The sequence below is a fragment of the Tachypleus tridentatus genome, chromosome 6 (assembly GCF_004210375.1).
Source record: "Tachypleus tridentatus isolate NWPU-2018 chromosome 6, ASM421037v1, whole genome shotgun sequence".
NCBI lineage: Eukaryota > Metazoa > Arthropoda > Merostomata > Xiphosura > Limulidae > Tachypleus > Tachypleus tridentatus.
This window is the reverse complement of record NC_134830.1, coordinates 121977833-121991589: the sequence shown is the minus strand read 5'-3', so window position 1 is coordinate 121991589 and position 13757 is coordinate 121977833. Positions and strand designations below refer to the sequence as shown.

The following is a 13757-nucleotide window of genomic DNA, read 5'->3' as shown; positions in this document are numbered from 1 at the left end:
GACTAGCGTTCAGAACAGTCAGATAAGGTCTTTAGGTTTACCTTGTTGATAACATGTTTAAGTTCACCATGTTGGTAACATGTTTAGGTTTACGTTGGTATTAATATATTTAGGTTTACCCTATTGTTAACATGTACAGTAATATTAACATGCAACTCCTCTGTTAACGTGTACACTGATATTACCATGCAACTCTTCTGTTAACGTGTACACTGATATGACCATGCAACTTTTCTGTTGACATGTACACTGACATTATTATGCAACTTTTATGTTAACATGTACACTGACATTACTATGTAACCCTTCTGTTAACATGTACACTGATATTACCATGCAACTCTTCTGTTAACGTGTATACTGATATGACCATGCAACTTTTCTGTTAACATGTACAGTGATATTACCATGTAACTCTTTTGTTAACATATGCACTGATATTACCATGCAACTCTTCTGTTATTTTGTGCACTTATGTTACCACAAAAATATTTCTTTAACGTGTACAATAATATTACCGTAACAATAGGATTATCTTCAGCTAAGACAATTTTATTTTTAATAACAGGGTATTTAGTTTTTGGTATGGTTTGCCTTCAGGTGTTGTAGAGTCAGTAAATTGAAATGAGTTTAAGAGAAAGTTTGATAAGTTTATGAATGAAAAGAGCTGACTTTAATTATTTTAATTTGTTAATTACTAGTTTTAATTTAGTTTAGAAGATTACATTATGTTGTGTTATGTTCCACTGTAGTATATTTCATTCTATAACTAATACTTCGGTTAGAATATAAAAAAAAACACAATATTTTATGTCATGTGTTCAGAGCATGGTGACCCTGTATGTTGTAACATTACTTTAGCTGTACTATATAAATATAGATGGCAACACATTTACTACCACGAGATATTTTATTTAACTGTGACAGTATGTAATCTTCTTCCACAGGCAGTGAAACGGAACTTGTTAACGGAATGCAAGTGTCACGGAGTTTCTGGCTCGTGCACAATGAAGACATGCTGGAAAACTCTACCGTCGTTTGGCAAGATTGGAGATTTTCTCATGACCAGATTTCATAAAGCGAAAAGAGTCGTGCCGTTCTGGGGAAAGCGTTCCAACAAACCGTTATATCTGCACCGGCGATCGAAGCGCCACCAACGGAAGCCACGCTCTAAGCACTTGGTGTATCTTGAGCGGTCACCAAATTATTGTGAGCCAGATTTATCGCGCGGTTCTCTCGGAACTGTGGGACGGCGCTGTAACCGAACATCCACAGGCATCGACGGGTGCGACCTGCTATGCTGTGGCCGGGGCTACAACACCCACCAGTATACACGGACCTGGCAGTGTAACTGCAAATTTCATTGGTGTTGCTTTGTTAACTGCCACACGTGCAATGAAAGAACAGAAGTGTACACGTGCAAGTGAAAGGAACGTCCACCGTAGAGGACCCGCCAAGCTCGGTCTGCTCAAACTGCTCTTCCACTACCTATTTATGGCGTATACTTATGTTGACACTGTACATAATGAGATCTAATATTAATACAGTTGCATTTTTCTACCCCGTCTATAGCAGCGCCATTTATTTTAGCAGTATTAGACGTACGAGTGAGAGAAAACATGTGCTTTGTTAGAATTATCTGCTAAGGCCAAAGATGCTGTTAACAGCTTTGTACAAGTAGATATCTAACAGTGAACATTGATACTAATTCAGCTGACTGCTATTACCATACCGTAAAGAATGCCATATAATAAATAAATATATATATATTGGACTAAAGAAATATTTTTCTGACTTTAGGTTTACCATGACATTGCATGTGAATTTTCTTTGTTAAATTCTCACATTTATCACATCCTTTTAGTTGCTTTCACATGTAGCCATGAAGTATTATACAAGAACAATGGATACTCACAACTGGACGAAACAATGGGAATATTCTTGGTACCTAAGCATGACCCACGAGTTACGTGAAAGTTGTGGTTCTAAAGTACAATAGAAAATGAAATTCAAAGTTGAAAAATTTCATATATATATATATATTGTTAGTTAACCAAGAGAATTATAACCGTTCCATGATTGTACAACAAGATATTATGATCGAAGTTAACATCTTGTAATGTAAAACCAAACCAATAAAATAGAGTTTTGTCTTAATTAGTCTCTGTGGTCAAGAAAAGAAAACCTAATAGCTGAAAACATTCAGAGATTGAAGTTCGTTTTTAATAAATGACATAAACACAGATGAAAAAAAAACATTTATATCACACTAATCAAATAAATATTAGACTTATGTACTGAAATTCACACCACAAAAATAAATAACTAAACACACAATCCACTCTTATGAGGTAAATAATAGACAATATAAAGACCAATAACTAAACACACAATTCATTGTTATGACGTAAATATTAGACATTATAAAGACCAATAACGAAACACACAATTTAGTGTTACGAGATAAATATTAGACAAAATAAAGACCAATAACTTATCATGTAATCCAGTGCTATGAGAAAAATATTAGACAATTAAAGGCCAATAACTAAACACACAATCCAGTGCTATGAAATAAATATTATACAATATAAAGACCATTAACAAAACACACATTTCAGTGTTATGAGGTAAATATTACACATTATGAAGACCAGTAACTAAACATACAATCCAGTATTATGAACTAAATATTATACAAAACAAAGACCAATAACTAAACATAAAATCCAGTGTTATAAAGTAAATGTCAGACAATATAAATACCAATAACTAAACACACAATCCACTGTTGTAAAATAAATATTAGACAATATAACTTAAAGACCAATAACTGAACACACAATCCAGTGCTATGAGATAAATATTACACAACAAAGAGACCAATAACTAAACACAATATCCAGTGTCATGAGAAAAATATTAAACAAGATAAAAACCAATAATTAAACAAACAATCTAGTGTTATGAGGTAAATATTACACAATATAAAGACCAATAACTAAACAGGCAATCCAGTGTTATGAGATAACTTAACACACTATACTGTGCCAGGAGATAAATACTAGACAAAATAAAGACCAATAACTAATGATATAATCCAGTGTTATGAGAAAAATATTAGACAATTAAAGGCTAATAACTAAACACACAATTCAGTGTTATGAGGTTAATGTTAGACAACATAAAGACCAATAACTAAACACAGAATCCAGTGTTATGAAGTAAATGTCAGACAATATAAATACCAATAACTAAACACACAATCCTGTGTTATTAGGTAAATATTAGACATGATAAAGTCCAATAATTAAACACACAATCCAGTGTAATACGATAAATATGAAAAAATATAAAGACAGTTAACCACACATTTCAGTGTTATGGGTTAAATATCACACAATATGAAGACCAATAACCAAACACACAATCCAGTGATATGAGATAATTGTTGCACAATATAAAGACTAATAAATAAACTCACTATTTATCGTTATGAGATAAATATTACACTATATAAAGACCAATAACAAAACACAAAATGAAATGTTATGAGACAAATATTAGACAATATAAAGTCTAATAACTAAAGTAACAATCCTGTGATACGAGATAATTGTTACACAATATAAATAACAATAACTCAAAACACAATCCAGTGTTATGGTTTGTTTCTTTGTATTTCAAATTTCGTGCAAATCGACAAGATGGCTATCTGCATTAGCTGTCACTAATTTAGCAGTGCAAGACTAGAGAGAAGGCAGCTAGTTATCTCCACCCACCGTCAACATTTGGGCTACTCTTTTACCAACAAATAGTGGGATTGAGCGTCATATTATAACGCTCCGACGACGGAAAGGGCGATCATGTTTAGTGCAACAGAAATTCAAACCCACGACAGTCCGATTACGAATCAAATGCCTTAATCCACCTTGCAATGCCGGGCCACCAGTGTTATGAGATAAATATTATAGAAAATAAAGACCAATAACTAAATACACAATTCAGTGTTATTAGGTAAACATTAGACAAAATGAAGACCAATAACTAAACACACAATTCAGTGTTATGAGATAAATATTAGACAATATAAAGACCATTAACCAAACAATAAAATCACTGTTATGAGGTAAATAGTAGAAAAGACCAGTAACTAAAAACACAATTCAGTGTTATGAGGTAAATATTGCATAATATGAACACCAATAACTAAACACCCAATCCAGTACTATAAGAAAAATATTAGACAATATACAGACCAATAACAAAACAATCAGTTCAATGTTATGAGATAAATATTATACAATACAAAGACACACAATTTAGTGCTATGAGATAAATATTAGAGTACATACAGACCAATAAGTAAACACAGTATCTAGTGTTATGATATAAATATTAGACAGGATAAAACGAATAACTAAACACGTAATCCAGTGCTCTCAAATGAATATTAGACAAAATAATGACCAATAACTAAACACACAATCCAGTAATAGGAGATAAATGTTACACAGTATAAAGACGAATAACTAAACAAACAATCCAGTGTTATGGCTTGTTTGTTTTTTATATTTCGTGCAAAGCTACATGAGGGCTAGCTGCGTTAGCCGTCCCTAATTTAGTAGTGCAAGAATAGAGGGAAGGCAGCTAGTCATCTCCACCCACTGCTCACTCTTGGGCTACTCTTGTACCAACAAATAGTGAGATTGAACGTAACATTATAACGCCCTTATTATTGAAAGTGCGAGGATGTTTGTTGCAACAGGGATTTGAACCCATGATCCTCCGATTACGAGTCAAACGCCTTAATTTACTTGGCGATACCGAGCCACTAATGTTATGAAATAAATATTAGATAAAATAAATATCAATAACTAAACACACAATCTAGTGTTATGAGGTAAGCATTAAAAAATATAAAGACCAACAGCTAAACACACAACCCAATGTTATGTGGTAAATATTACACAATATAAAGACCAATAACTAAACACATAATTCAGATACGAATAATGATGGTTTCATTCTCCTCCTTCACTCATAATTTATACAGTATTAATCCTGCTTCATAAATAATCCATCATTAAATCATGCTTCATTTATTATCCACTATTATATTATGTTTCATGGATAACCTGTTATAAAATCATACTTAATGGCTAATCCACTATTTAATAATGTTTCACGGATAATCCACTATGAAACCATGGATCATGGGCAATTCAATTTTAAATCTTGTTTCATGGATAATCCATCACTAAATGATGCTTCACGGATAATCCACTATTAAATTATGTTTCATGAATAATCCATTATTAAGTCATGCTTCATAGATAACACTATGTAAATAAATTTTTACTTTTTCTTGTTCCTGGGCAAAAAGTGTTATTTCCCATTTGTTTATGCCTAATCTAAGTAGAAAGATCTATTTTTCTCTTCAAACGTCGCTTTTGTGACCTGGGTAATGAAATTTTCAATTTTACCCATTTTCCAGAACATTCCAGGTAGATTCAGTGCTGAGCAGCTGATAGAGAATTTTCTCGAACTTGCAAGGATTTTTCAAGAACTTTCTAGAATGTTGTAGAACTCAAAGAAGAATATAACTGCGTCAAGACCTTGCTAGAAGCTTTGAAGTATGATGAGTATAATAAAGAGTTAATAATGCAGAAAGCTATTATTTGTTTCTGTGCATTGATGGAAACAAGCGATTTATTTAGTGTGGACAAAGTTCACAGAATATAATGAAAACAATCAAAGCAAAATGGTGGCATTCGTGATGACTCCCCAAGGAGGCTTTACCAAGTTTTTCTGTTATCTTTGCTTTTGGGACAGCAGGGACACCGTAGCGCACTAAAACAGGAAGTACTGGCCACAACGGACCAAGTTCTCTGTGGGGAGGCACAGTATGAAATTTGACCCACTAGTGGACCTCCTGTTCCCACCATTGCGCATAAAATTGGGTCTTATGAAACATTTTGTTAGAGCTCTTAGTAAGGAGTCTACAGCATTCAAATACCTTCGAGACTTCTTCCCTAAGCTGTCTGAGGCAAAGGTCAAAGTTGGTATCTCCATTGGACCACAAATAAAGAAAACCCTGGAATGTACAAAATTCCCCAAGAAGCACACTAGGAAAGAAAAAAAGCCCGATGTAGCTTTGTCGCAGTGGTTCGGGGCTTCTTGGGCAATCACAAGTCTGTAAATTATGTAGAATTGGTTGTGGCTCTGGTGAAGAACTACGGCAAAATTGGCTGCAGGATGTATCTGAAAGTCCATATCCTTGGCGCTCATCTTAATAAATTCGAGGAGAACATTGGAGCGTACTCAGAGGAGCAAAGCGAGTGCTTCCACCAAGATATACTGGACTTTCAACGCCGCTACCAAGGAGCGTATAACGAAAACATAATGGGAGACTATATTTGGGAGCTGATACGTGTAAGTGATTTACACTGCAATCGCAAATCTCGAAAATCTACTCACTTTTAAATATTTTTGTTCATTTTATATGACTTTAGTATAAATGCATGCAAATCCTGATTCATATGTTGTTTTATTCAGACTTTATTCAATGAAATTGTGCAAATTTGCCTGTTTTTACACAGAAAATAGGTTAATTTCTAAATTTCATTGTTTAGGTCACAAAAGCAAAGTTTGAAAGGAATAATGGCCAGTTTCTGTACTTTTACAACATAAGTATACTATCCAGAAACAAAATTTGTGTTACATAATGTAATCCAATGTTAAATCCTGTTTCATGAATAATCCATCATTAAAACATGTTTCATGGATAATCTATTATTAAATCATGCTTCATGGATAATTCATCATTAAATGGTGCTTCGTAAATAATCCAATGTTATATCCTATTTCATGGATAATCCGTCATTAAATTATGCTTCATGGGTATGTCAATGTGGAATCTTACTTTATGGATAATTCAGTATCAAATCCTGTTTTATGAACAATCCATTATTAAATCCTTCTTCATGGATAATTGGGCCCGGCATGGCCAGGTGAGTTAAGGCGTGCGACTCGTAATCTGAGGGTCGTGGGTTCGCATCCCCGTCGCGCCAAATATTCTCTCCCTTTCAACCGTGGGGGCGTTATAATGTGACGGTCAATCCCACTATTCGTTGGTAAAAGAGTAGCCCAAGAGTTGGCGGTGGGTGGTGATGACTAGCTGTCTACCCTCTAGTCTTACACTGCTAAATTAGGGACGGCTAGCACAGATAGCCCTCGAGTAGCTTTGTGCGAAATTCAAAAACAAACAAAACAAACATGGATAATCCACTATTAAATTACGTTTCACGAGTAATCCATTATTAAATCTTGCTTAATGGATAATCCATTATTAAATAATGTTTCACGTATAATCCACTATGAAATTCCGCTTCATGGATAATTTACCATTAAATATGCGTCATGGATAATCTACTATTAAATGATGTTTGATGGATAATCTATTATTAAATCATGTTTGATGGTTAATGCACTGTTAAGTCATGCTTCATGGATAATCTACTATTAAATCGTGTTTGATGGATAATCTACTATTAAATCATGTTTGATGGATAATGCACTGTTAAGTCATGCTTCATGGATAATCGATTATTAAATTATGCTTAATGGATAATCCACTATTAGGTCATGTTTCATGGATAATCCAATGTTATATCCTGCTTCATGGATAATCCATTATTAAATCCTGCTTCATGAATAACCCAATGTTAAGTCCCAATGTTAAATCCTGCTTCATGGATAATCCATTAATAAATCATGCTTAATGGATAATACACTGTTAATACCGACCCAAGCTATTAGTGAGGAGATTATCTTCCGATCTACAAAGATTAGGAAAATTAGAATGTTTTAATATTTAATGTATTCGGTGAGACTTGTGAATATTTTCATATTTACTGTATACGGTGAGACTTGTGAATATTTTCATATTTACTGTATACGGTGAGACTTGTGAATATTTTCATATTTACTGTATTCGGTGAGACTTGTAAATATTTTCGTATTTACTGTATTCGGTGAGACTTGTGAATATTTTCATATTTACTGTATTCGGTGAGACTTGTAAATATTTTCGTATTTACTGTATTCGGTGAGACTTGTGAATATTTCTACTTTTGAGCTAAATCCCTTCTTTTTTTTTAAATTGACAGAAAAATATAATAAAGTGTTAATAATGCAACAATAATGTGAACAGAGTTCACAAAATATAACGAAAACAGAGCAAAGTGATAGATAGAGGTGCCTTTCACATTCGTCTCACAGTTGTTTCCCAGTGGCACAGAAGTATATCTGTGGACATACAACGCTGTAAATCGGTTTTCTATACCTATCTGGCAGAGCACAGATATCTCTTTGTAAAGTTTTTTTTGCTTAACTACATACAAAAAAAATAAATTAATAGTTTTCAAATTATGTTTCACATCGCCATCTAGTGTAAATTTAAGGCATATCTTTTACAAAAAGGGGTTCAACATTTATAAGTCTTGTTTTCAGCTTGTTTCTTTATATTTTAGTGTGAAGCTACATGATGGACTGTCTATATTCTGTCCACCACATGTAATGAAACCACAGATTTTAACGTTAAATCTTTTCATTAATCCCTAAAAAATATTAGACGAAGAATAATTTTTATGCGAGTAAACAATAACTAAGTGTTAAAACATAGTTTTCAAACATACATGTGGAAAACACCATAGCGCGTCTTTCTATTTCTTGAGTGAGGGGCCAGCTCTAAACTTACAGAATTAAAAATATCGGTAACTACTTCAACACTATATACAACACTCTGATGTCAACAAATCATAAACTGTTGTTAACAGCGCTCTCTTTAAAAATTCGAAATATCACAGAAGGTTCGTTTGTTTGTTTGTCAAATTTCTTTAAAAGATACTCATTTATCATCTGTGCTAGTCAACCCTAACTTAAAATTAACACAGAGAAGACAAGCAATTAACACCACCCATCGTCAACACTTCGGCTACGTTTTACCAAAAGTAGGATTAACAACCACACAGTAACGTCTCCATACTTAAAAGGGCGAGCAGGAATCAAATCTACGGTTTTTATATTGCAAGTATCCTAACCACCAGGCCATGTAAGGGCTCACAGAACTTGATAGATAAAGCAACTGAATATTTAAGGAAATATACACAATTGGTAATATATTTGTATCATGGTAAATAAAAGCAATTTTCATTTATAATTTATAAACAGCTATTCCTATAAAGTGAAGACTCCTAGTAAGTCTCCTATAGTAGTCTAGGAGATTTGTGGGTATTTTCCTTATTTTAGTTTGCATTATATTACTTAAACAATTCTTATTTCACGTTTGCTTAGATAAGTTAAAAATATTTTATTGTAGCTACTTGGAGACGATAGAACAAAGATATTTCATTGAAGTTACCTGGAGACATATTTAACGGGAATATTTCATTGTAGCAGCTTGGAGACGACTAAACAAAAATATCTTGTCGTAATTGCTTGGAGACGAACTAAACAAAATATTTTATTGTAGCTGCTTGGAGACGAGCTAAATAAAAATAATGTATTGTAGTTGTTTAGAGACGAACTAAACAAAGATATTTCATTCTAGGTGATTGAAGACAACTAAATAAACTGTTTATAGATGAGTGCGTGTGTGTTTTTCTTATAGTGAAACCACAGCGGGCTATCCGCTGAGCCCACCGCGGGGAATCGAACCACTGAGTATAAGGTTGGAAATCCGTAGACTTACCGCTATACTAGCGAGAGATGATGTAGACACCCTAAACAAAAATATTTTATTATACCTGCTTGGAAACAACTAAGTGAAAATATTTTATTATAGCTGCTTAGAGATGAACTAAACAAAAATATGTTATTATAGCTGCTTAGAGATGAACTAAACAAAAATATGTTATTATACCTGCTTGGAAACAACTAAGTAAAAATATTTTATTATAGCTGCTTAGAGATGAACTAAACAAAAATATGTTATTATACCTGCTTGGAAACAACTAAGTAAAATATTTTATTCTAGTTGTTTAGAGACGAACTAAATAAAAGCATTTCGTTGTAGGTGATTGAAGCCGGCTAAACAAAAATATATTTTATCGTAGCTGCTTATAAAGGAACTAAAGAAAATATTTCTTGCAGATGTTTGAAGACGAACTATAAGAGGAAGTTTATTATAAAGTTTTATTACTGAAATGGGGTATTGGCCGCAGTTGGTGGTCGCCCAGAATCTTATTAAGTGACTCTGCATCAGCGTTTCCATTTTTTGGCCACTAACATAATTTCTCGTGACCTGTTATTAATCAGTAACTATAAGCAACGCATGAAACCCTTGGAATAAAATGTGCAAAACGTAATTTTTGGATATATAAATTTTCCGTTAAATTGTATCTTAATAAGCTTCTGTATCTCATTGAATAGCTTTCAACTTGATATCCATCAGTCGTCCGGTTAATAACGAAGCCGATAAACCGTCGACAATTAAGTCCAAACAGTAAAAAAGCTACAATTATTAACAGTAATTCATAAATCAATAAAACCGAAGAGTAGTTTATGAGCTGAAGATAAGAAACCTATAAATCAGCAGCTGAACAAGAGTAGTTGTTGAACAATCTGTAAAGCGATGATTTACAAACAATAATTAGGGTGGGACAAGATCTGATAAGGAATGAATCTTTCGTCAAGGACTTAATGTTCATAATTCATTGGCTGACCAATACTGGACCCGCCAAGAAACTACTAAACTAGACACGATTTGCTAAGTCACTTTAAAACCGGTTTATTTAAATAATTCAAAACTTTAAATTGGGGCGAAGGGTGCAGTTTTAAGACTAGCCAAAGTGCATCATATCTGTTTTTAGAGAAAAAATATCAGGATCTTTGCGAACTAGATTAAATACTTGACGTCATGGATCAGGTAGGTAAAAATACGTGTGGTTACCTTCACCATGCAATCTATTACAGAACATGAATTTCTTTGAAATGTCTCAGAACAAGTTCTTAAAAATCTATGAAATACAGAATACGTTATATCACGTTTTTAAGAGATTCATTTCATCAACGTAGCCATGTCCGGTCATGCTCTGTCTGACGGTCTAAAATATTGTATAATGTTATTTCATAATACTGTCATGTTCCAAGAACGACACTCTTCCTTATATTTTTTCTATATTCCACCTACTTTTAAAAATAAGGACGTCGATTACCAGCATCTATTTTAACAGTCAAATTACAGAGAAATCTATTAAATCTGGGTCTGGTGACTTCACTGCCATGTGTTTGTATGCAATAGTATGAATGCTTATTTCGTTGTCCATTTGTTTGAGACACACATCTGTTGAGTGAATATTTCGTAGGAGAAACAGGTACATGTGACTTGTATTGATTCCTCATATGAAGATAATGCCTGATTGTTTTAAATATTGTTGCTATGACACGTAGACGGTTTTTACTACTGGTCGATGTGTTCGTGGATTCTCACCTGCTTCAAGGCGTCGCACTTTAGCTACTCCGGTTAGAGTACGACTTGTTGCAAGTTTTTTATTGATGGTCTTGTTGTTTCAAGCTGATCCAATGCCATTAAGTACAGTGGACGTTTCTGTTTTGGAAATTCTAGATCCCTAATCTGAACATACTTTTGACATGAATATTTTATGTCGAAAGAGTCCTTCCTAAAAGCTTTTGATTTTCGGTGACATCACACTATATATGAAATGCCAAGCGACACAAATATGTAGTTGTGATACATGCCGTTCCATCATGACTGTAAATTTTCAGATGATTTGTTGATTCGCGTTTTAAGAAACATTTCAATATAATACGCTTGCTTACCTTATTTTGCAAGAATCTACGATTTATTAAGATAAACGCCTATTTTTAACCAAAAAAACAAGACATATATGATGTATGGAACAAGTGGAAATGTGATTTGACATATTTCCGTGAACGGGAAGTAAAACAATTAATTATTTTTTAATTGATTCATTCAAGTTTTATTGCAACTTTTTCTTACTAAAACCAGCTAGATCAATGACACTTACCAGTATAAAGTTGTTTACTTAATAACAACTACCAAAATCTCATTTACCTTCAAGAAATACTGTATCTACAAGTTGGAATTTAACGGGGGAAAATTACAAATCATGAAACAGAAAAAAAATATTCTGTAATATCAACAGGTTAAAAACTACGAATGAAACAAACTCCGGATCTTAGCATCGTAAGCCTATAAACTTACCACTTACCCACTGAGGAACAACTTGATTAACACATCATTACAGGGTTTGCTTTGCAATGTACCGTGTCTTTTTTATACATCATTAATTTATGAGGATGATCCCTTATTCTAACTTGACTGTTTTGTTCATGTGAAGTGTTTAAATTCGACGTCATTGCTTATAGTTTTACAGCACTTTCTTTTGCCACTTTACGGATGTTATAAAGTTATAAAGTGCAAACTTCGTGAAACAGCAATTTACGTATCTAGATATGGCGGACAGTTAAAATTAATATTTTTTGTTCACTTACTTATGAAGTTCTTTTTACGCTAACTGCATTCGTTTATCTTTCAACGTTTCAAGATGTTAAACGCTGTTCATACTGTGATTTTTTATTACTTATGTTGTATACTCAGTAAAACTATTTCTAAAGTAAATTATATTTATTTTTCTCTTAAGTAAAACTTATTTTTCACACAAAAACAAAACAAGTAGGGTTAGACAATAGTATGTTACAGCACTTATTTAGTGTTTATTTCTCTTAACCTTTAACAGATATGTTAAAATAAACTTTCAGTTAAACGTATATCATATGTATCTCCTGGTTTTTTTAAAACTTATGTCAGTTTTTAGATCTACTCAAGAAGGTGATGACTTTAAGTTGTATCTACAGAAATATTGAATAAAACACTAAAGATTATATAGGTTATTTGGTAAGCCACATTTGGAGTATTGTGTTTCAGCCATGGATGCCTTTCTTAACAATGAGAATTTAATTGTTAGAAATGATCCAGGATGTTAGTTTGTTTTGAAGTTAAACACGAAGCAACAAAATGAGTGATCTGTGCTCTGCTCACCACGGATATCAAAACCCGGATTGTACTGTTGGTTTTGTTTGTTTGTTTGTTTTTGAGCTTCGCGCAAAGCTACACCAGAGCTATCTGTACTACCCGTCCCTCATTTAGCAGTGTAAGACTAGAGGGAAGGCAGTTATTCATCGCCACCCACTTAGGCTACTCTTTTACCAACGATTGACGGTCACATTATAACGCCCCCATAGCTGAAAGGGCAAGTGTATTTGATGAAAACGGATTCGAACCCGCGATCCTCAGATTACTAGTCGAGCGCCCCAACAACCTAGCCATGCCGAGCCATTTAGCGTTGGAAAGCGTTCAGAGAAGGACCATCAGGAGAATACCTAGGATGGAAAGGTTTTCCTCTGAGGATAGTTTAGTATCTCAAAAACCGTTTTATCTTTAAATAAGAAAGGTTAGGGAGATCCGATTAAGGTGTTTAAGATTGTAAAGGGAATTGATAGTGTTAGTGCAACACTTAACAATGAGAATAGTAGAAAAAGAGAAAACAAATATACATTTTGCCATTGAAGAAGTAATTTTCAGTTAAAACAACTAAAAGAGTGTTTGGCCTTTGGAATGGGTTGCTTTGCTGGTTGGTGCAGTCTAAGGTAAAACTCTGTAAGACTCACATTATGCCATATCTTTCGAATTTTGTATTTCGTGTGTTGCT

At 33.5% G+C, this 13757-nt stretch overlaps 1 protein-coding gene across 1 annotated transcript in view; it reads left to right on the top strand.

Annotated features, from left to right (window-relative positions):
• The window catches only part of LOC143253484 (protein Wnt-7b-like), a 59275-nt gene extending 57153 nt beyond the window's left edge, over nt 1-2122 (top strand). Inside the window, exon 4 of the mRNA XM_076507463.1 lies at nt 948-2122. Coding sequence (XP_076363578.1) covers nt 948-1427 — 480 coding nt within the window. The 3' untranslated portion in view covers nt 1428-2122. The remainder of the gene's footprint in view (nt 1-947) is intronic.
• Nucleotides 2123-13757: the final 11635 nt, after the last annotated feature.